The 26,513-nt window shown below is 34.4% G+C and overlaps 1 protein-coding gene and 1 pseudogene across 3 annotated transcripts in view; one reads left to right on the forward strand and one right to left on the reverse strand.

Moving 5' to 3' along the window:
* Window positions 1–25,468, reverse strand: part of LOC149800624 (stAR-related lipid transfer protein 5-like) — a 124,951-nt gene extending 99,483 nt beyond the window's left edge. For 2 of the 3 annotated variants that reach the window (XR_016420537.1, XM_089954613.1), the window contains exon 1: window positions 25,130–25,366. Coding sequence is in view for 2 of the 3 variants with exons in the window: in XM_089954613.1 (XP_089810739.1) it covers window positions 25,130–25,219 (90 nt within the window). In the remaining variant the exon portion in view is untranslated. Of the gene's footprint in view, window positions 1–25,129 lie in introns of all 3 variants that reach the window. The other variant, XM_089954614.1, reaches the window with a different exon arrangement.
* On the forward strand, window positions 3,663–5,124 carry LOC149800625 (uncharacterized; annotated as a pseudogene).
* Window positions 25,469–26,513: the final 1,045 nt, after the last annotated feature.

A 26,513-nucleotide genomic window follows, 5' to 3' on the forward strand; every position in this document is an offset into this window, starting at 1 on the left:
CACACAGTGTACTTGATATTCATTAACATGATATGCATTAACATGATATTCATTAACATGATATGCATTAACATGATATTCATTAACATGATATTCATGAACATGAAATGCATTAACATGATATTCATTAATGTGATATGCATTAACATGATATGCATTAACATGATATTCATTAACATGATATGCATTAACATGATATTCATTAACATGATATGCATTAACATGATATTCATTAACATGATATTCATTAACATGATATTCATTAACATGAAATGCATTAACATGATATTCATTAACATGAAATGTATTAACATGATATTCATTAACATGATATGTATTAACATGATATGTATTAACACGATATGCATTAACATGATATGCATTAACATTGTAAATTCAAGATTTTAATATTTAAAGTGAAAATTGCCTTTCGAGATAAGGGTTTTACAATTTTGTTTTGAACACATTTTGATTTGTTTCTCATCTGATGGTTATGGGAATTTCATCCAATTAAATAGCACCAGAGTAAGCAAATGATTTTTAAAAGTATTTGTTATTAGAAATGGTATTCTGCACTCATTATATGTAACTAAGCTCAATTTAGGTTCCTGATACTATTTTTCTCACTTAAAATGAAACATACCACTCAAACATTGTGGACAAAGTTCATTCTTTATTTTGAATCTTAATACAGATGTTTGGTAGGTTAATCTGTATTCAAATTTCAGCTATTTCAATTCTGAGAATAAAATTGTGGATGGTGTATCAAATGGAAAATTTAGGATTATTCTTGCTGCCTTTTTTAAGTTTATGGCATGTTTCAATATCTGCATCAATTGTATTTCCCCAAATAGAAATGCAGTAGTCCAAATGAATGTAGTGTAGAATTAGTTTGGGACTTAGTGTTAGAAAACTTTTAATTCTCTGCAAAAGATAAATTCTTGGGCTTCTTACCTAGCAAGCATGTTTTACTATTTTGTACCAGTCTAGATTCTTATCAACATGAACTCTCAAAAGTGTTTCTGTGTCAAGACTTTCAGCTAACTAATATCTTCAATATACAAGATTTTGATTTCCGTTCACTGATTATCTTTGCCTAGTTTCAAGCCACATTGCCTTCCTTGGACTGATAAACATTATTCAGTGAGCACCAAATATTCAACCCAGTATATAAATTCACCCCAAACTAGATCTCCATGGAACTCCTATAATGGTGAAAAATCAGCTTTGTTTTAATATTACCAATAAAATATTGTTGGCTTTTGTTGGAAAGGTATGATTTGAACCATGAAAGTGATAAGTGTTAGGACTCTATATGGTCTTAAAGCTAAATAACACAAAAGATAGAAAACAAAAAAGTTTTGCAAGATTCAACAAATAGTTTATTTCCCTAGAATACAAAGTGAAAATTTAAAAAAACTTTCAGTATTGCGAATTAAATCTCAAAGCATACTAAAAGTTATATCACAAGTAGAAAAGTACTAAGTATTCCGAATAAATTCCAGTGATGTTCCAAATGAATTCCAAATGTGAATTTGTTGATTGCCAATAACATGGAATAGTACTGGTGTATCACAATGATATAATCCAAACTGTCCTTGAATGAATTCCCAATAATCCCAAAATTGTGATTTAGTCTGAAAACCCAAAGAGAACTTTGTAATTCCAATGAATAATTTAAATAAAAATCCTCTCAAATATTAACTCAAACACAATTAAAGTTGATTCCTCTATAGACTGATGTTAAAACTGGAATAAATGATTCTGTTTACTTCAAACTTGTATACAGACTGTCATCTAACTTTTATGATACAACAAAATACCCTGGACCTAGGTCATTTACAATGGAAATTTCCATCAAACTGTAAACAAAATCTGTTTCTAGAAAATTCTGAGGTCAGAATCAAGGCTGTGTCTAGAACTCAAACCTAGTAAAAATGTTTACAATACATGACATTAGGCATGTAGTTCCAAACTCCAACCCTCAATTATGGACAATGGTTAATCACACAATACAAATTAAATATACATCAGTGAGAATATTGGTACTTTTCAAGTTTCCATGCAAGTATATGATGGTCAACTAATTCAAAAGCCATTCAAAATCAAGATATATTCATAGTCAGTCAATTTTCAGATGTATGCACTATCAGGATGATGTGGTTGGTTAGTTTGTTGGTTGGCATGGATTTAACACCATTTTTCAACACATGATAGGCTATACATAGTAGACAGTATATTTGCTGGTGGAAGAACCCAGGAAAATCCCAGGAAGAACCACCAATCCACAGGAAGCTACTGGCAAGCTTTCTCACATACCCACATTGGCAGAGCCAGTATCTCGAACCCACACAGACAGAGGTGAGATGTTAGTGATCTCTAAAGATGAACACATTAGACCACTCTGCCACCTAGAGGAGAAAGTGTGTCTCCCAGTACAGCAATGAATCAAAAGTAAACAGCTGAGTAAGAAAAGTCAGTCTTATTTTCTGTAAAGCCTTCGGCCTCACATGTATACATAGCATGTTACTCCATCATTGGTGGAAACAGGAGCTCTTCAAAGAAAAGGAAACTTTTTTATCAGTCACATGATGTACCACCTGAAGTATCCTATACAAACAAGCCACCCACACGAGGTATCTCATAGTTATCATGGCATTAAGTTCAATAATAGGCACATATTTGGTATTGAGATGGTGTTATAGCAAGCTTAGGAAGTAGTCCAAGCTATCTGTGTCATGTTTTCTCTTTGTTTATTTGTAATGGCTACTGAAGAGGACAAAGTCCTCTCAATTATCAACCTCAAAGCCAACATTGGAATGTTGGGGTTTTGGGCCCGAGGATGTTGTAGCCTTTTGTGAAGTTGAGGCAAGTTTCTCAAAAGAGAGAGGAGTTAAGAAGCCACAAAAACAGGACAAAAAAGAGACAAAATTGAAGTCTGTTGTGACTTAAGTTCAGAAAGTGGAAAAATTATAATAATAATAATAATAATAATGAGGACTTTGTATAGCACATAATCTTTAGAAGCTCTAAGCACTTAACAATATTAGACAACATCTATAACATAAAAAAACATATATACTGATATTATTACAGAAAACAAACACCATAAAATTAGAAAACATAAAAACATGCTGTAAATATTCAAGGTAGGGAACATTATTGGGTCTTTAAGTATGTTCTTGCAGTTGAAATAAGTTAGTTTTGAGAGCACTCTTGAATAGGATCACAATGTGTTTTTGTGTCTAAGTTCAGTGGGCAATTTATTCCACATTGCTGGACCCTGATATGCAAAAGAACGTTGTCCACACGACTTCGTTTTTGTAGTGGGAATAATGAGTATATGATTGTCAGAAGAGGAGCATAAGTATCTTCCTGGTGTGTGTACACATGGGTGAGGTCGGATAGGTATGTTGGACTGGAGTCTGTCAGTGAAACATAGCACAGGGAACAAATTTTGTGTTTGATTCTGGATCGAATGGATAGCCAGTGTAGGGTACAGAGCAGTGGGGAGGTGTGCTCTGATTGTGGTACTCTAAGTATGATCCAAGCAGCTGTGTTTTGAACTTTTTGAAGTTTCTGAAGTAGATATTGAGATGAACCAGACAGAATTGAGTTACAATAGTCCAGTCTTGAAAGTACTAATGAACATACAAGTGTTTTAGTGGCATCAACTGAAAGATATTTGCGAATTGAGCTGATGCGTCTCAGCTCAAGATATGCAGCCTTGCATATGTTCATGACATGTAGGTGTAATGTGAGAGTACTGTCCAGAGTAACACCTAGGTTTCGTACTGCGTGAATTTAATGTTGGTGTTACTGATATTTATTGTTCGAGGTAAAGGATGTGACTGAGAAAGTCTTTGTGTTGTGATCAGAATGACCTCAGTTTTATCATCATTCATCTGTAGCTTGTTACAAGTCATCCATGATTTCACGTCAGAAATGCACCTCTCTACACCTTGGATGGTAGCATCAACTTCAGTTGGTGGCTAAGATTTGTATATTTGGGTATCATCAGCATACAATTGGTGAGATACTGGATGATGATCTATGACACTTGAGAGCGATTGAGTGTATAGAATGAAGAGAACAGGTCCAAGAACAGATCCCTGTGGAACACCACAAAGGGCTGGAGTGTATTCCATTTGCAGACATAATCTGTGTCCTGTTTACCAAGCTGGACTTGAACCACAGTAAGGTAAGCCTGTTATGGTGACCAAAAAAAGCAAAATATGTCGAACAGTCAAGGACATCCGTCTCATAGACATAAATAATCTGTCTGAAACAGATATTGAGCTTTTGAAGAAAAAATTGGTCCTAAATGAAATGCAGCCTGTTATGGCAGATAACAATGAAATTGATGCCCTTTTTGGTGAATGACTACCTGAATTACATGTACAAGTTGAAAATGATTGGCCTTATAGCGATGTTGATGTTACCCCAGCAGAGGGTGATGCAAGTAGACCACTCAAGCAAATTTCTTTGAGTGGAAAAATAAATGGGGCATTGCTTGATGTTTTGCAACCTGATTACAACAGTATTTCCACTAGCAATGCTGATAATATGTGTCAGTTACCCAAACTGAAAACTTCCCCAAAAATGAGAGCCAATAAATAAAATTTTAGCAGAGCTGATTAATACTGCATGCACTTTTTTAAGTGCAACAGATGAAACTGTACAGAAGTACAAGATTCCAGAAAACTGTGGTAGGTTGGGTCCCCCCACTTGTCAATCAAGAAATTTGGAATGACCTTAGCAAACGAGTTCACTCTTATGACAAAGCCTTTAGGGAAATACAAAATCTTGTTGCTGTAGGCATTATGCCAGTTGTCCAATTAGCAGAATTACTAAAGTCTCAGACTGCCACTAAAGAAGATGCAAAGACCCTAATTTCAGATTAATTTCAGATGCTATTACCCTTATGGGTCAGGTGCAATATCATGACTCCCTCAGAAGGAGGTATATGATTAGGCCACATTTGAACGGAAATATTCCAATCTTTGTAACATGCATACCCCCATAACATCCATACTTTTTGGGGATGATGTGGCCAAGGAAGTTACAAGATGTGACACTGGGTTAGCAAGAAAATTTTGCCCAGATTTACAGATGTTTCAATAGAGGCCATGGTGCTAGAGTTATTAACCTGAAACAGTTGAATATATTTGTTCATTATGAACATTTTAAGCAAGAAACGTTTCAAATTGTTTTAGATCTCATCCAGAAAAATGATTTCTTTACTTCTATTGACCTAAAGGATGCTTATTTTCCAATACATATAGATTATCAGATGTTTCTAAAGTTTATTTGGAACGGTCAACTTTTTCAGTTTTGTATGTTTACCTTTTGGGCTTTCCTCTGCTCCAAGAGTTTTCCCCAAGATCCTAAAACCCATTTATGCTTGATTTAGGCATCAGTGCATTAGGTGTTCCTATTATATTGATGACTCATTGAATCTGGATGGTGATAGTCACATCTGCTTGCAAAACACATGGACTATGATTAAGACATTAAAATCTCTTTGTTTCACTATCAATCTCGAAAAATTAGTGTTTATTCCATCTCAACGAATCACCTTTTTTGGCTTTGTTTTAGACTCTGTACAGGTTTTCTTACTGAGGAGAAAGTGAAAAAGATCCATGTGTATATTTTATGTGCATAGTGATCAGTTTTTTTTATAAAACATATATGGTCAGACCTGAAACAAGAATACCAAGAATTGGTAATAATACTGTTCTTTTCTGCTGTGTTTTTTCAAATGAAATCTTTGTTCTTTTCTGTACTTACAATAATGCTAATATCCTTTCACCACAGTTAAAGCCTGTTTAATGCCATTTGAAGATTAGCTCTAGCTCAATTTTGAAGTAGTGTCATCAGCATATAGATCAGATGATGATGCTGTAATTCCAATCTTATGGGGAAGATCATTTACGAAAATTACAAAAAAAAGTGGTGCAAGTATAGATCTTTGCAGCACACCAACTGCTTAAACTTTAATTTTCAGATCAAATATGACGCAAACCATTGTGATCTGTGTCATTACACTGACAGATTCGAAATGCTTTTCGAACATCAACCATAATGCTCCCAACAAATATTCCTTCATCTGAAGCCTACAGCCATGTAGTGCCATTTTACAGACTTTGCCTAATATCATATTACATTGGGGAAGCTCACGGTTACTCAAGTCATGAAGATTCATGCAAATGCATTTCAACTGATTTTAAATGAGCTGAAAAGATAAACATTGGACAAAAAAAAGTTTGTCATCTTTTGTCCCTACCTTGAAGAGTAGTGTTAACTCTGCAGTTTTCCATAATTGTGCAAATTTACCAGTCTGTAGGCTTAATAATGATTGTGATTGTCTCTGCAATAGCAGGTGCTGCTACTTTTAAAATATATGATGATCCAAACTTTGACTCGGATTAAAATCTGGATAATAGTCCCATATTTGAAAATAAATACATATCAGTCTTTTGATAATTCTGAGGCAAAATCATCTGATGGGCATGGTGGCAGCCATTTTAGATTGGTATAAGTCAGGCATTCAATATGATCACTACTGTTGAAAATCTTGTTATCTGGTACTCCTCCAGAACAGATGGTCTTTTCAGCATGAGTTTTTTTTTACTAAAATGAATCAAATGCGGCCTCCATGGCAGCCATACTGAGAAACATGTTACTGCTCTAGATCATTAGAGTTAGCATTAGCACTCAGCAGTTAAAAATAAGCAACAGCCTTATCCTGGATTCCTAGAAATTCTTTTCAACCCAAGCATCGGCCCCTTTATGGGAATCTTTGTTATCTAAGGATTTCTAAGCCAGGGTATCACATGGGTTAGCAAGCCAGATCTAAACCAAATTTTAGGCTGCAGGTTTTGAATCCTACCAATGGATCAGCCCAAGTACTATTGTATAACTCAAAAAGGGCAAGACACTTGATTCTAACTTTCTCACCTATCTGACAGAAATCTAGCTGTTTTGCTGACTGTACTTTTCTTATCTCAGTTTCATTGGCTCAGTCAAGATGTCTCAGTCATGGTGTCCAGGTGCTAGGAACTACTTTTAAAAAGAATAAACCCTTGTTGTCTTCTGCTGTGCCTGACAACGTTGTTGTACAATCAAACAAGAACAACAGATATATAACAACAAAAAACACTGCTATAGCAACTTAAGGTCTACCATACAAAACATTTTGAGAGACAGACTCACACAACATGCACATTAAGTTCAGCTATTTGGTATTATGCTATTAACCATAGTTCGTTCCACACTGGATGGTGAATTTTATCCTATCTGTAGGACAACTAAATTTTTAAGTCAGAATCAATCAATGTAGCTAAAGTACCTAATTAGTTGTAAATATTTTGTGAGAAATTAATTAGGTAATGTTAGGTATATCTAATGTCTATATTCTACTTAGATAATTATCCATATTTTCATAAAAGAGTAAAAAAAACCAACTGATTACATTTATATATACAGTCAACTCCGCTTATATGCATAGCTTCGGGACCGGACCCAAGCTATGCATACAAATGGAGTATGCATTTAAGTGGAATTCATGTATATTTACAATGTACATGTACTTGTAAAAGAGAAAATCATACAAACAAAGCTCATATGCTTTATAAATGTGTTTCAGTTGTTACGTTTATCTGATTTAATTTAATTTAATTTGTCAATTTTAAAATTTTATTCTATTATATGCTATTATAATGTAAATTTATTCACTATAGATGATACTTTTTTCAGGAAATGGTTTAACCTTGACTGTTAGTTTATAAACAACAGGTGTTGATCTAAATTCTGACCTGGGTTTAGAATTAGTAAACAAAGTTCTATTTTATTTTAAAATGATGGTTGTTATCAATGTCATGATGAAACTATGTGGGTTAAGAAGTAAACACTTTCTTTTAATTTTTATTCTGGGAATAAAATCATTGGTCTAATCAAGGCCATATTCTGTGTATGTCACATAAACATGATCACATGACCCTTGTTGATGTTTAGGAAAGCCCATATAACTCAATGTTTTAGAGAAATAATTTTTATTAGAAGCTGGGCAGTTAAAGTGTTATGTTGTGCTGTTTAGAGTTATTTCAAATTACTTATTTAGAGTTATTTCAAATTACTTGTTTGGAGTTATTTCAAATCACTTGGATTCAAAAGGGATTAATTCTGTTATTTGTCTGGAAATATTCTGAAGAGTGCTCACACAGGGAAAGACATTGCTTACAAATTTAATTTGGATTTCCAGCACCAGAGTGCCATTATTTGTATTTCTACAAGGAACTGTAGATAAGAACAGTACTGACTACAGCATACGTCATCATCATCCATCTTGGATTTTACATCAGAATTCGAATTTGAAATTATTAGAACATTTATTACTAGGACTTTTGCAATTTAATTTGTGGATTATCCTTAGATTATTTTGGATTTGATTCTTGAAATTTAAGTTCTCCTTTTTTCATTTTTTACAGAATTTTCCAGGAAAATAAATTATTTGTTAAATTTTCAAAAGCTTGTTGTTTTCACTCTTTCTGTGTTACTGTTTATTCGAGCCTAAACATGTAACACAGTGTATTAAACATCTACGTATACATTTAATTCCACAATACATGTAAAATCAGACAAACACTATAAACTGTTATTGCCGAAATTATTATTGACATTGTGTATCACTCTTTGGTAGCAAAATAGTATACAGGTCACTACTAAAATTAGTTCCCAGTAAAGTAATAAGTTTATGTAAAAAGAAAGACATTAAAGTCACTGAAAAAAGTTTGCAAGTTACTTGGTAAAAAAAAGTCCATAATTGATTTTTCAACACAGCTGGGGCAGCCAATCTGGTGGACAATAGTCTGCAAGTTATAAAATCCGTCATACAATTCGCACCCATTTGATTCCAAAAACACTCTAATAGTCTCCAGACTTTTAATGGCAGTAGCAAAGTTTGGCAGCAGGACAGACAAATCGTTGGTAGACTCCACCACATCCTCTGGGTCTGAATCCATTACTTCTTGCTGGACATTTGAACTGATATTGGCATCTGTTTTTTCTTCTTTAGTATGAAGGTGTTCATCCACCGCCACATAGTGATTGAAATCATCCAATGCCATAGAGGGTGGGATAAAACCTCAGTGTTGTCATCATCGGTAACGTCTTCAGTGGACGCAGTGTTTTTGACAAAATGTGCACGTCAATAACAGTTGGTGATGGTTGCTCCTGAAATTTGATTCCACGCCTCTCTCTGTAGATGCAAGGCATCCAGTAAACTCAGTTTTTCCACCAATTCTGCAGCATGTCCTTCACTTCCACTGTCGATGATGTTAAGAACTTGATGCAATGCTAGCGATCGGTATTGCTTCTTGAAGTTAGCAATGATGCAGTCTACACGTATACAGCCTTGACCTCCACTTTAGATGTCTGGACCATGTTTATGCAATTAAGCGGTGTCAAATACATATAAAGTCAATTAGGTTGAGACCAGAAAATTTTATGCAATTAAACGATTTAGGTATTTAACCGATATTGATTACTATGCAAATTAATGAAGGAAAAACTGGACCATACTTTCGCTATGCACTTAAACAATCTATGCAGTTAAGCGATATGCATTTAAGTGGAGCTGACTGTAGTGAGAAACAAATTAGTACTCGATGAATACTGTGTTTTGAATATGTTAACTAAATTGCAAACATGCATGGCTATCTTAATTTAATGGGGAAAAAACGGGGTGAGAAAAATAATCTATGTTGGTGTTTTTACCTAGACAAGGAAATCCCAGTTGCGGGGTTTAATTGTCTCTCCATGAGGCATAGCCTCATGGGCAGACAAATAATGTAATCCCGCTACTGGAATTTCCTTGTCTCTGAGCTAACCCCAACAGAGATTCTCTTAGCCTCATCACTAAATAAACATGCAGTATCACGGTACCATAAACTGCATATACCAAACAAAACCGAATTATCTGAGGCATTAGCATAGAAAAGAATGTCTAAACTTTGTTGGAGTTTTTCTGTGGAGTTTAACACCATTTCTCAGCACATGATAGGCTACACATGAAATCTCATGTACAAAAAGCTGGAAAGTCCGGGAAGAACCATTGATCCACTGAAAGCTACTGGAAAGCTTTTTCACATACCTACATTGTTCAAGCCAAGACTCGAACTCATGCAGACAATGGTGAGAAGTGTTAGTGATCTGTAAAGGTGAGCACCCTAGACCACTCTCCCACCCAAGGCCCCTCCAAACTTTGCACGCCACCCATGTGTAATGAGATACACTACACAATCTCCATTACTTCTAGACACCCTGTCACACATTTGTCTATAGGTCAATGAAAATTTGCAAGATAAACTAAGAAATGTATACTGCTGAAATGGAAACTTGTCTCAGAAGAAACACTAAACCAAAATACTGATATGGTGATAACATGCCTTCCTGAATCAACAGTCACACCTGAAAAAACTGCACCACAATTACACCAAAAAAATTAAGAAACTGAATATAGTGTGACTGGTCTCATTTACATAATTATATGTACTCGACATGGGCAACCATTGGTAAAAATAAAGAAGCAGACAGAAGATCTCTTACAGATCATATATCACAAAATTCCTGAATAAACATGTCAAGATTTTTGGGTGCATGTAGTGTACAAGAAATCCTGGATCAATTTACAGTTATCTTACGATTCCCCCCCCCCCAAGAAGAAATTGTAAAATTGTTGGTCAATTTCACAACAAAGATAAAGCTTGGATCACAATCATTTTGTATTTACACCAACTGCCTTGATTGGTGTAAAGTAACTTTATGTGTTGATGTGCCATAAAAAGTACCAAAACTACCCTTATATTAAATTGTGTATTTTTGTCTCCTCTGATAAATGTACAAACTAGTACAAAGGACTTTGAAATCTATCCACATTTTTAGCAGTACCATATATACAAATTTATGTTTAGATACTGTTATGTTAGCATTATGCAGACTTTTGAAATTAATTATTCAAAAAATTTCAAAGCAGACAGAATTTCTTGAGAGGTCTTTTCAAAGATATAATCTGACAAAACTTTTTGGGGAAATAGAAAGCCAATCACAAATGCCATGTCTTGCTTGATAGCTTCAGTTTGAAAAGAAGAAAAAAAAACATCTTACACCACAATCAAGTTTCTTTTGTGATATACATGTACCATATTTTGCCAGTGAGCTGCAGTACTTTTGGTAGAATGCAGGAATCGTTATCCTAGAGTTGAGGGTTTGATAACTGCCTGGACCATTCCAATTCAGCTGTCACATTGACCCCTTGGGAAAAGCCCTTAGTTCCAAGTTCCTCTGAATGATAATAGCCAGAAATGTGTTTAAGGGGCCATCAAAATCCAACCAACCAGCTAATTTATGCATCCAACTATAAACAGCATTGACCCAAATGACATTCCGCAATGCGCTGGTAGATAAGGGTCTATGGGACTGTATTCTGCATCTAATTTCAAGTACATATGTACCAGGATACAATATAGTTTGTAATGTGGCATGAATGGATAAATAGAACTTCTCAATTTCATGAACATGGCATGCATGGATAAATAAAAATTCTTAATTTCATTACTAGAAATCCTTTATTTTATAAGTCAGTTATTAACTATGGCACCAACAACAACTGTCTGTGTTTTGTGCTGATAATTGCATTATATGAAATTCGTGGATGTAATGCCTTTAAGTCTGATAAATCGGCTAAACCTATTTTGGTATTTTGGTGGACTAATACCATGGTAGGTTCATGCATTAGTTCTCACTGTAGGACCCAAAGGATTCACTAGAAACCTTACTTAACAGGTACCACTGTCACGTAACCACATGTCTTAAAGGTCAATGTCTTTCAATGTCCCTTTGCCCATTTAATTTTTGATGAAATAAACATCAATTTAAAAAAGAGACCCAAATGGAGATGAGATCACACACTTGTCTGGCATTTATAGAATTGGTTGCAGATCAGCATCACTTGGACAAATTTTAAGGGCCTTATGATATAATCATTTCTGTCAAATTTAGTAAAATTCTTTTTATTTGTTACTGAAACAAAGTCGTGTAAAGTTTTTTTTCTATATTTAGTAATGGTGGCCATATTAAAGGTTTATACTCCTCCTATGAATAAATTTGATGCCAGAATGATCTCTCTAAATGCACAAGTCATTTGATAAAGTGATTCTGAGAAGCTGAAAATAACATGTGAACAGAAAACGAACAATGCATGACCAGCAAAAGACGACACATGAAGGACCATAACCGTATAAAGCTGACTTGGCCATGTGACCAATAACACATCAACCTTGATTGGCAGACCATTTCCTAACTTCACTATAACTGTCTACTGAAGATACCATATATGCTCGCTCATAAGTCAAATCAAACTGCAAACAACAAAGATCCTGATCTGCCATAACATGATGCACCTGCAGATCAGGGTCTATGCTGTTTGTTTTACTGATTACTTCTAACAAGCTGCACTGACTCAAATCTGCTGGCACATTATGTGCTGGCAGATCTGGGTCTTTGCCATTTGTAGTTGGACTTTTCTTTAAAGACTAAATGTCTAAACTGGAATAAGACACGGCAGCTGTGGGAATGTGTAAATCTTCATTACCCATAACAGTGGGACAACTAGTACAGTAAAAATTAATCATTTGATCCCATAAGAATTAAAGTTTCATATAAAAAAAATCCTTGAACATTTAACACTGGCAGTTGCAACTTGTGCTTCTTCCATTACGAAATACAGGTTTTAACAATATGAGATAACAAAATGTTGAGAAGTGCATATTTATGTTTACTATGTCAATATTCCTTTGTACTTTAAGAAGTCAATAAGTCATTCCAAGGTAATAAAGTGTACACCCTAATAAAGGTTAAAGAGATGGGGAAAAAAACATGGAAATAATTCTTCTACTGAACCCAAAAAACCAAAGGTCAGAGGAAAACATATGATAATGGCATTCATCTTAATCAACATTTACACCTGAGCAAACTGACATAATGTTATTTAGAAAAGAAAATGACATATCGTATAGCATAATTCACTAACTCTGAAATTGTAGAAGCATTTATATAATCTATGCACTGGCAATGACTTTTGAAGAATAATGGAAGATTTTATTAAGTTCACATAATACCCTACCTGCATGAATCAAATTGTCTAGAGTCATTAATTGTACTGTATTATATATATATATATATATATATATATATATATATATATATATATATATATATATATATATATATATATATATATATATATATATATATATATATACACACACATACATGTATACATACATATTTATAGAGAGACAGACAATGAGGTGAGTATGAGTTCTATTAACCAGTAAACTTCATATAATGACAGATGGAAAGCAGCAGTCAACTTGCTAGTGTTCAATAAAGTACCTATTCAAGAAAACAGTTGACATCTATATTTGTTTTATTAAATAACTTAATGCAAAAATTTGAAATTTGTTTTAGAATTGTAACAAGTATTGTTTCTGATAAATAAATATGTTATATCATAGTATGTAAAAGTCAATGACATCACAACAATGCCATAAAATGAATGATCAAAAATTACATGACAATATATCAGCTAATGAAAAAGCATCTGAAAATTTTGAGAAAATGTTAATTAAAGTCAAATAGAATGAATAAAATTCAGCCAGTTCTAAACTGATGAAAAACACACCCATGGCAACATGCCTTTACTAATTTCTGTAAGACAGAGATTTCTGAAGCTTGACAGAACTACATATTTTGAACTGTTTGTCAGCTCAGCAGATATTCCAAGTAATGTCAGGGTATAAATGACAGTTAAGACAAAAAAAATTGGGAGTTGTGACAAAAGCACGTTCTATTCTGAATTCATGTTATAACAAAAAGCATTAGTGGGATCCCTCTGTGTGTGTGCGTGCATACTTGCAAACGTATATGCATGTGTGTGTGTGTGTGTGTGTGTACATGTACACGTGTTAAAAAGGCACACAGACAAAAACTTTAGTATTAATAGGACTTGACCAATGTCTTAATCCTGAGATGTCATTAATAATCATCCAAAGGATTTGTGTACGTATTAGGATTGGATGACACATCAGCACAACAGTGGCTATATGATGCCAAATTTAAGGCAAAGTTCTAAAAATATCAAGATACAGAATTGCTGAAATCCCAATGGGAAGATAAACTCTTTCAAATAAATGTGAACATCAAGTACTATAAATAGCAATATGAAAGGTAAATATTTAAATATAACGAATTGCAAATAACTTTAAATTATAAACCCTTCCAAATAACCATAAACAAGTACTGCATGATACAAAACAAAACACCAAAAGGCAAACATGTTAACTTCTGACAAAGTATAATAAATAAAAAATCATGACATTGTAACCTACTATAAATAACAGATCATGAAATTGTAACCTACTATAGAAAAGATCATCTGATTTTAACCAACTACTGATAACAGATCATGAGATTGTAGTCAACTATATATAACAGATTATGAAATTGTATACATCTATGAATAACAGATCAAGAGATTGTAAACAACTACTGGTATATATATAACAGATCATGTGCTTTTAACCAACTATAAATAACAGATCATGAGACTGTAACTAACTATAGATAAGATCATGAGATATAAACCAACTATAAATAACAGATCATAAGATACAGTACCAAACTGTATATAACTGATCATGAGACTGTAACCAACTACAGAAAACAGATATGAATTATGATAACACAATGTACAGGAATTCACTGTAGTCTTCAAATTATCCCTGCACTCAAACATGCTGAAACATTTAAGAACCCAACTGTAATGCAAATGGGATGATCAACAAATTTTAAATGAAAGGAAAATAAAGAAAGAAAGAATGCTGAGCAAATGCAAAATAAGCAAAGAATGGATATGTACTTTAATGTTTTATGGTCTGCATGTATTCTCCATTTCAAGGTTTGCATTGACCATCGCTAAGATTATAAAATTGCACCTCTGTACACCTGGATCACTGCTCTTTACACCACACTAAGACTCGACTTGATTTCACAACAACAAAAACTTTTGCCAAGGTTAAACTTAAGTTTAGACTTCAGGAATCTGACAGGATGACATTTTCATCTGATATTCATTAAATTAAAAAACGTTAAACCTACACCAAAACCTTAATACAAGAACAACGAATCACAAGCAGTACTGAGCAAGACGACTCCTATTGCTTATATATATTTGTTGTGCACTCTATGTGCTTTAATAACCAATCTTAGTAAATAAAGAAGTAGATAGGATTTCATTTGATAGATGAAGACTGAAATCTTATCATGATTAAATGCCAACATAAATAAAGTACAGATTAAGGTGAATGCCAAGTCTGACAGTTTTGGTATGAAAATACTAAATCATGATCAAACCCTTTTGCAAGTTCCTGTACAGTTAGTCATTGATAGCTGAAGGGAAAAAAGTATTAAACAGCTCTAAAAAACCTTGTAAACATTTAATGCCATACAAGATAGAATATACCACTCTTTTCATCAACTAGTCACCAAGAAATGCAAATAAATTATAAAGTGATGGGTTTTACTGGCTGGTTACTGTTTTAATGACACTTTTTAAACACATTATTGGCTCAGTCTTGCAGAGGAAGTATGAGTTAGGTACATGTACATTTCCCCACGAATATATCAAGGCAGCTGGCATGGACTGGTCTGGGCAGGTTTCAAACCTTGCCATCTCACCTGTCTACGTGGGTTCGAGTCTTAGGTTCGGACAGTGAGGGTATGTGAAAAAGCATGCCAGTAGCTTCTTATGGGTCGGTGGTTCTTTCCAGGGTTTTCCTGGGTTCTTCCTCCACCATTTATATTGGCCACCATGTATAGCCTATCATGTGCTGAAAAATGGCCTTTAACCATACAACAACAACCACAACTCCTTATAATAGAGTGAGGTCTACATTGGAAGGAATACTTAAGAGACTGCAAAAGTTTGTCCATTATGGTCAAGTGTTTTAGCTCTTTAAAGATGTTACATATGCAAGTACATGTATCAAGAAGAGATGTTTTTAGACACTGTCCATCATGGGCATATGTCCTTTATATGAAGGTATTTGCCATGGCAAGTTTCTGTGTATTATGATCACTATTTCAGTGGCAAATGCAATGGAAAGGGTAGCCCCTTGCTTTAAAGAACAATGGATTCTAATATAAAAATACTTATGATAATTAGATAGCCATGGTGGCTCTGTGGGTAGCATGCCAGACTCATAACCAAAAGAGTCTGGGTTTGAATCCTAGCATCGGATCACCCTGGGTCGGCTACAATGATGTGTCCTTAGGCAAGGCACTCAGCTCGAACAGTCTCGGCACTAAATAACCTACTTGTGCTGCTATGCCCTATGGTACCAAACCAAACCAATTATTATAATCAAATGCCCTATGCAAAACCTAGAAGGGGGGGTGGGGCTTCAAAAAAACGACATTAGTTTTAGCCACAAAAATTACAAAGTGATATCATTAATGCACAAAGGGTCATCTGTATGAGACACAACAGCCTGTGATATCATTAATACACAAAGGGTCATCTGTATGACACACAAAGGGTCATCTGTATGAGACACAACAGCCTGTGAATCATTAACCTGATACGGTAATACCTTTAAATCTGCCAAAATGTAAAAGACATGTACACTCAAGTCTGACAATGTTTCGGTAAATGACAAGTGTCCTCTCTCTATATAGTTTACATAACAAAGCAAAATTAATAAACAGTTTTATATACCTATACATTTACTGTATTATACTTGCTTATAAACTGCAAGCTGCAACGACCCAGATATGCCATCACATAATGCTCCAGCAGATCTTGGTCTGTGCAATTTGTTAGGAGTGATCAGTAGAACAAACAATACAGATCCTGATCTGCATTGTGCTACGGCAGATCAGGATCTTTGTTGTTTGCAGTTTGACTTGACTCATAAGTGAGTATATACGGTATACAGAGGTGTCAGCTTAAACAGACAGGTTTTAATATGTGAGGGAATCCCATCAACAATGTGTCTTCTATGCCTCTTACCTCATTTATCTGCTAGTGCTTCATGTTTGCACTTATTCTGGTATCCTTTATCTTCCTAGTGTTATGTTTGTAGAGGTCTTTCTTATACATGTATTCACATTTTTAGAACTTATATTGGCACCCTATAGCCAATGTTGTGCTGACATGCCATTTAATCCTACAATACATCTTTACTACATAATCCAAAGCTTATTTATCGCCTACTGTGTGAGTAATCTGCCCAATGAATAAATACACAAATATTCATGATACATTGATACACCTTTTTGCCCCTTTTTAGTCATGTTTTATATTTCTACTTGTAAAGTTTTTGTTGTCTTTTAATTCTTCCCTGCGTCAAGATGAAGTATGAGCTTATTATTTAAACTTCATTATAAAATGATTAATTAAGCATGGAAAAAGTTCTCTGAAAATCAAATAATAGTCATTTTTTTAAATAAGAGATCGATGGAGAATTTAAAATAATTCTCATCTGTCATGCATCTGAATAAAATTCAATTTTCTCAACTTCAATTATTAAATGGAAAAAGAAAAGTATTTTGTAAGATTGTTATTAAAGCAATAAGTACAAAATTGTAAGTATATATGGTACTGCCACACTGTTTATGATTTATGACATTGCTAACCTTTGCAATGAGGTGTACAAATCCATTAACACCTGTTGATCACCTGTTGAGATTATCGTGGTGATTAAATCTGGAGATGCATTAATGTCAGTTAGTTTTGCAGGTAAAGCCACTTGGTTCATTCATTATTTATGGATGGCAATGTCTCAGACTTAAAATAATACATCACTCATGTTAACACTATACCTGGACAGGAAGGTACAAAGTATCATTTTTACGACCCAAAAATCTAAGAATCTGGATTACCTATTGGTTTTGGCAATTGTTAGTGCCAACATTGATTATCATATAGTAATGTGAGAAATGCTGTATTATCTGTCTTTTTATAAACAGTTTTTATTATTTATATTTTCAGGAGTAGTCTACAAATAACTACAGGTAAAAAAAATTATTTTTCATTTTCTTAGGTACCTGATACTTGCAAAATGCTAATTAGAAACAAGTTCTATCAAAATTTACAGGTCAAAAGACAATTATACTTTGGCAGGGGGGTGGGGCTGATGGAGTATAAAAAGCTATAGGCCGATATATTACAGACAAAATTCTAACTCTTTCCAGTCCAACAAAAATAAGAATAACTTCTAATGACGAGTAATTTAGGTTACCTTTCCCTTTTGTTAAATACCAGCCTTGTCCACTTAAGTCAAATCACCCAAATCATAGATCATTTTATCCAAGCCTGATCAAAGGCCGAAATAAATTTTAGAATCACAATGTAGCCCAATAGGTAACCCAGGAAAGCAATCTACAATAGGGACCAGGAGTTTAGATTTAATAACCCTGAAAAAGAACCAAAAAAAATAAACCGAAGAATTTGCTTTTTTCCAAATTTTGTATCTACCATTAATAACAAGTCTCCTTCATGATACTATATTTACAGCTAAGTACAAAACTTTTTTTTTTAAAAACACATAAGTATTGACATTTAGACACCGTCTTGGGGGGCCCCACGTGGCCAAGTGGTCTAAAGCACTCACCATTACAGATCACTGCCATCTCACCTCTGTCTGCGTGGGTTCGAGTCTTAGGCTCGGCTAACATGGGTACATGAGAAAGCTTGCCAGTAGCTTCTCTTGAGTCAGTGGTTCTTCCCAGGGTTTTCTAGAGTTCTTCTTCCACCATTCATACTAGCTGCTATGTATAGACTATCTTGTGCTGAAAAATGGTGTTCAACCCTACAACAACAACAACAATGCCTACTTGGCCCACTAATTAATTATTAATTGTTTGAATTTATGGTAGTCAGACCCCACATGGTACATTCTGATTGTGGCCTCATTATATTTGATAAGTCAAACTGCAAACAATAAAGATCCTGATCTGTCTTAGTATAATCAGCCCACAGATCAGGGTCTATTTTCTTTGTTCAACTGATTACTCCTAACAAACTGCACATACCCAGATCTGCTGTGCATAATGCACTGGCAGATCTGGATCTGTATGGTTCGCAATTTGGACTCTACTTATTAGCAAGTGTATACTGTACTTTAAACATTTCTATGTGAAAATCATAAATTTACAGTTACTGGATGCTTCTTGACACCATATATGCCTGCTTCTGAGTTGAATTCAACTGCAAACTGAAGACCCAGATCTGCCATTGCACAATGCATCAGCAGTTCTAGGTCTATAGTTTGTTAGGAGTAATCAACAGAACAAACAACAAAGACCCTGATCTGCCAAAACATTATGCAGCAGCAGACCAGGGTCTATACTGTTTGCAGTTGGACTTGCTTATGAGTATATATATATATATATATATATATATATATATATATATATATATATATATATATATATATATATATATATATATATATATCAGAATCTAAACAACCTTTAATCCCACTGACTACTCAGTGAAACCCTATTTTGGGATCAAGATTCAAAAATAACTTTTTCATGATGATACATTGACAACAATATGGCTACCCACTGAATACTACAGTAGACCAACACCAAGTTTCTTTTAAGTCTCCAACGATAAGCAGGATAAAATATTTTATTTCCAAACAATACTATTATCTTCAGATAGATAAAGCCATAATTAACTAACCTCTGAATGCTGGTGAATATGTTATTCCAAAAGTGATAAGGGTGTGGCAGCAAGGATTGACCATATGTATGTACTACATGTACTACTAACAAGTACAATCTGGATTTCCTGTTGTGTAATTCACTTGGACTATTCTAATTAATATACACCCATACCAGTCTAACTGCAAACAAGATAGACCCACTTCTGCCAACAAATAATGCAATGGCAGCCCAAGATGATCTGTGTTGGTTATTCTCCCGATTACTTCTAACAAACTATACAGACCTAGATCTGCCTGTATATCATGTAACAGCAGATCTGGGTGTGGGTTTGCCGCTTGACTCTATTTCTGAGTACACACAGTATCATTTTTCTGATCTGACTGACAACATTTTGCAGCTGAGTGTGCAAATTACAGGAACAAATGCAGTACATACAGCCTTGAAATACAAAAAACTGAAGAGTCTAAAACATGAAAATAATCAATCAAGAACTCTTAGATGGTGCTTCTGACAGATTAGCTTGGCCTTATCATTATTTAGCAGCACAAGAAATTTGTGGTTAGTTGTGAACTTTTGGCAGTAGAGCAGAATTAGTTGTAAACATTATAAATCAAGATCTCTTAAAAAGTTTGGCCTTATCATCACCAGTGCATGAAATTCATTGCAACTAATGAAGTTCTGGCAGTACAACATGTTGTACAATTCATCTTGACTGTCAACATAATACAAGGACAGAGCATGGACTCTTGTTGTTGTTGTTGTTGTTGTAGGGTTTAATGCCATTTTTCAGCACACGATAGGCTATACATGGCGGCCAGTATTAATGGTGGACAAAGAACCCGGGAAGAACCACTGACCCACGAGAAGCTACTGGCAGGCTTTCCCACGTACCCACGCTAGCCGAGCCTTGAGCATGGACTCTCATATTAAAATAAAATTATAAATCTTGATAGCAGGGGCAGATCTGGAATTTAAATAAAATTCTAAATATTGACTGCAAGGCTGTTTTGGAATTTAAATAAAATTCTAAATATTGACTGCAAGGGATGTTTTGGAATTTAAATAAAATTCTAAACATTGACTGCTGGGACTGTATTGGAATTTAAATAATATTCTAACTATTGACAGCAGGGGCAGTTTTGGAATTTAGAATCACACAAATTCAATGACAACCCAGACTCCAAAATCATAAAACTCTGTAAGGCCCAGAATTTAATATAAATTTCTTTTTAGCCAGTACTAGCAGATTCAGAAATGTATTAGTCCTGCTGAATCTTCATTAGTGATTCCCACAAAATGCTGACTGGAAACAAATGACACTTATCTAGCCATCAGACTAAAGAAATTATAAAAACTATCACAATGACAGGAAATTTATTAGCCTTCGGCCAGTGGACTACTGTTAATTTTGAGCCCTGTTCTTTGGGTATTCCATTTAATTAAAGTATAAGACCTTGTGCAACATACTGAATAGACAGAACAGTGTGTTTCATATACAGAGTGAAGGGTCTTGACCATACTGAATAGACAGATCAGTGTGTTTCATATACAGAGTGAAGGGTCTTGACCATACTGAATAGACAGATCAGTGTGTTTCATATACAGAGTGAAGGGTCTTGACCATACTGAATAGACAGATCAGTGTTTCATATACAGAGTGAAGGGTCTTGAACATACTGAAGAGACAGATCAGTGTTTCATATACAGAGTGAAGGGTCTTGACCATACTGAATAGATAGATCAGTGTGTTTCATATACAGAGTGAAGGGTCTTGACCATACTGAATAGACAGATCAGTGTTTCATATACAGAGTGAAGGGTCTTGAACATACTGAATAGACAGATCAGTGTGTTTCATATACAGAGTGAAGGATCTTGACCATACTGAATAGATAGATCAGTGTGTTTCATATACAGAGTGAAGGGTCTTGACCATACTGAATAGACAGATCAGTGTGTTTCATATACAGAGTGAAGGGTCTTGACCATACTGAATAGACAGATCAGTGTGTTTCATATAGAGAGTGAAGGGTCTTGACCATCACAGGAATCTCATACAGTGCAATGGTCAGCTGACCAGAAACATTTTTCTTGGCCTCAGTGCATTGACAAATCTGTCCATCTGACCAACATGCTCATAGTGCATGGACAGATCTGTCCATCTACACTTCTAGAACTCATACACATAACAATTTGGTGGGTGAACTGCTTATTACATGTACATGTGGTTTTTTTTAAAGGTTTCATCCTTGATGCAGTTATTTCCTTTTTTTTATCAAAACTAAGTTTCCATTACAGCATATCCTCGTAACCAAAATACTGTCTGTATTCGTGTATAACTCAATTCCAACTGTAAACTGCAAAAACAGATCTGATGGCACTTCATGCGCTGGCAGATCTAGGTTTGTGCGGGTTATTTGGAGGAATTAGTAGAACAAAGCTACCTATAGCCTAATTTGCAGGTGCCTTGTGCTATGGCAGATCAGGGTCTTTGTTGTTTGCATTTTGATGCATCTTATAAGTGTATATAGATGGTATATATCTTCAAATGCAAGCACCCAGCTAGATGGAAAAAGAGGGGTGATGAACTTGCTGACCTCAGTTCCCTCCCTTCTGGCCTCAGTTCCCTTCTTTTCCCCATTTTGCCCTCCATGAGCCCTCCCCTATGCTTTCCTCTAGATCACTAAAACACCATAAATCTATTTTCAATATATTCCACTTGCCTGTAAACTTAATGTAGGATAAAGTTATGCAAGTGATTTCATCTGTTTCAACTTCAAAATAGATTAATTAAACAATTACTGACATCAAGTATTTTCTCAAATAAACAAACATATTATTTATTTGGCCTTAAAAAGTATTTCTCACAGACTCCTTAAGGGGTATTTTTGTCATCAAATCATCATTTAGACAAAAAAAATGTGTTTCCAGTCAGCCAACTGTCCCTGTTTCTCACTGCCAACCCTGGCACTTTTTCCCCAATAACAGCAAATAAATCACATTAAATATATAACATGCTTTTAAAAATATCATTAAATATGTATAACATTTTTTTTAAGATCATCAAATTATATAATGGTTTGTTTTTTTGAATCATTAAATATATGTCATGTTAAAAAATATTTAAAAATCATATCAAATATATAAAAGGTCAAAATAAAATATATGCATTTCTGGTCAGCTGACTGTCCCTGGGTTTTTTCTTGCTTACTAGCACTTTTTCCTCCCAGGGTAAAAAAAATAAATTTCTTTTATATTCCCGAACATGATGTGTGCATCTAATTGAGACAGTTTTGCCCAGTACTTTAAGTACCTAATACAATGTGCATGCTAAACACACACACACACACACACACACACACACACACACACACATATATATATATATATATATATATATATATATATATATATATATATATATATATATAAAATATGTATTTTAAAAAATATCTTTTTACCTTAATTTTAAAACCAGTGCAATAGGAAACATACATTTTTTGTCTAATGAAAATGAATGTCACTTACCGTTAATATATATTCTGATGATGCAACATATTTCTTACAAGTCCATCTGCAAACTGCACACACCCAGATCTGCCATTGCAAAATGCACCAACAGATCTGGGTCTATGCAGCTTGTTAGGATTAATCGATTAAACAAAACAACATAGACCCTGATTTGACAGTATATAGTGCAACAGCAGATCTTGTCTGTTTGCATACAGTAACCCTGAATTCTTATGCACAAAGATGTGTATAAATACATTCCTGCTATAAAGCAAATGTATGAAAACACTGATTCACAAAAAGGACAGAGAAAATGAGATTCAATTTAATGCTTTCACTTTCTCAAAAACAAGTTACAGAACTTCATGGGGGCCCCGAGTGGCCGCGTGGTCTAAAGCGCTCACCATTCCGGATCACTGCCATCTCACCTCTGTCTGCGTGGGTTCGAGTCCAAGGCTCGACTAGTGTGGGTACGTGGGAAAGTCTGCCAGTAGCTTCTCGTGGGCCGGTGGTTCTTCCCTGGGTATTCCAGGGTTCTTCCTCCACCAGTTATGCTGGCCGCCATGTATAGCCTATCTTGTGCTGAAAAATGGCGTTAAACCCTAGAACAACAACAACAACAATAGAACTTCATGAATGACAGATCTAGCAACTTAAAAATCAATTTCAGTCTCTATTAAACAGAATCCAATTAGACTATAAAGATGTGCATTTTTTTTTTTAATCTCACTATTCAATAAAGACATGCAACTTGATCAAATGTAACCAAATGTGTACAGTTCAGGTAATAAAAAATATTTTCCCAAGAATAATTCCTCTCATAATTGTTTTATCCCTCATAGCAGCGTCAACACGTGCCTGTTTATAATGACATCCCATTACATTATGCTAATTATTACAGTGTTGTACTGACTGGCTGACAATGCCGATTTCTGGCAAATGACAGAAATTGCCAGCAATGAAAGGCTTTTGGCATGGTTTTTTAAGGCTTTCTTTGGAATTGTTTATACAAACATCCAAAGCTTATAATTTGCTCATTTTAGCAATACATTGTTTTGCTGTCCTTAATGTGAAACTAATTGTCAACAAGTGATTCCTTTTAAAAGAATCTATGTATCCGATATATAAAATGTGTATTAATATGGTTTCATATATTATGATAATGGCATAAATATACAAACCCCCTCACAGCATTAGCTGGAAATTTCCCTAGGAATTAGGGTGTGGATTTTTCAATTTGTTCGCATGCAAAAATCGTTGTTGCAACCATATCAGAACCGTAAAAGATCATATATATATATATATATATATATATATATATATATATATATATATATATATATATATATATATATAAATACTGGTCTAAAATACTGGTTGTTTTGTCAAACAGGTATGGAAGACAGACAACTAAACCATGAAATCATTTATGGTCTTGACTATCCTATGCTATAATAATAATAATACGAAGAAGAAGAAGAAGAAGAAGAAGAATTGTTATCATTATTATTATTATTATTATTATTATTAAATATATTATTATCATTATTACAGCAATAACAACAATTTTCCCTACTAATAACTTCTGACCATACAAGTTTTTCACTTATGACAATCTGAAGGATGGTCAGACTGGTAAATTAAAAATCAATGTTTCATGAAAGGTGGCAATATTGTCAGTGGAAAAGACTCCAATAAGCCAAACACGTACATTATACATCGTGTAAATTATACACTGAGATTAAAAGTCTACTGTAGACCAGTGTTGAGAATGAATGAGCTTATCGATAGTAAATTCATATGAATTACTTTATATACTCACTGTCTTTTTAGAAACTTTCCACCCCTCCTCGTCCTCGTAATACTGTTTCAGCGTGTCTGCAATTTTCACAGCCTTTTCCTTGTAAGTCATGATAGATGGTCCTGTTTTACCAGCGTTGCCGGTATTATGAAAGGCGAATACACACTACTGTGACAGCCTATTCACACAAGAGCTGTAATAGCGCGTGTAGACACAACCTTTGACCTATCGTCAGGGATCATTTAGTTTTCTTATAACTTTTATTACTGAATTGTTTGGCAGATAACACTATCTGTGTAACATGATCTATAATTTTTAACACTAGTTGAAAACATACTATTCTTATAATTATTAATTACTACAAGGTACTGACTGGAAATATTAGCTTTAAACTGTTTACTCCCTCAATCGGATATGTTCTACAGATAATGTCATCAGGACAGAACACAGAAAAATGCTTACGTCACAAAGTAAATACCGAGTTGTCCGACATCTGCGCTTACATGTACTGCAACTGACACAATATGTGAGCGTGGTTCGGGTATTATTTATGAACGCCATCACTGACAAACTTCCACTCAATGATTTAAAAAATGTGGTTACGGACAAACGGAGAATATCACCGTTTCCTAACTTGGTGCTAACCCGCTGGAATACAAAGAAAAGGAAAGAAAGAAGTTAATTCTGGCATTAAATGTCTCTTATTTAGGCTTTGAAATTATTGCAAGCTTTTAACTCCCTTCAAACCTTATTTTATTCTGGTATATATGATTCAATATTTTTATTATGTGCACTGGTTCACTGTTCAAATTTGTCAGTTTCTGTCTGATGAGCGTTAATTTGCCTAATGGGGTGTGGGTGTGTGTGTGTGTGTGTGTGTGTGTACGGAAGGAACATAATAGCGATTGTTAACACTTAAAAACAGTTCTTTCCATCACCCATTTTAGTCACTGGTGTTTGGTTACTTCCTTTTGAATAACGAATAAGAAAGATGTTAATTTATTAAACAGTTTCAACATGCCAATGTTTAAAGCGTTTTATATCATTTTATGAAACCTCCGAAGAAGTTTCGTTCAATTGAAGTAAACCGTACCTGGTTAATCCTCAAAAACTCAAAATATAAACATGGAAGTTGTTATATTTTTATTTAGAGACGGTTTGCATTTGCATAATCATAAAAAATACCAACTCATTGGAGCTAGTTAGTAACAAAAAAAAGAATAAATTTAAATTTAATAATCAGAAATAACTAAATACTTAGCAACCATCCTACCTGAATTCATACACACATACATACATACATACATACATACATACATACATGCATACACACATACATACATACATACCCAAAGGTCGCGGATTCAATGTCCGCCCAGGCCAACATATATAGCATTGCAAAACA

This window comes from Sinohyriopsis cumingii, chromosome 4, assembly GCF_028554795.1.
Source record: "Sinohyriopsis cumingii isolate HCF-2022 chromosome 4, ASM2855479v2, whole genome shotgun sequence".
NCBI lineage: Eukaryota > Metazoa > Mollusca > Bivalvia > Unionida > Unionidae > Sinohyriopsis > Sinohyriopsis cumingii.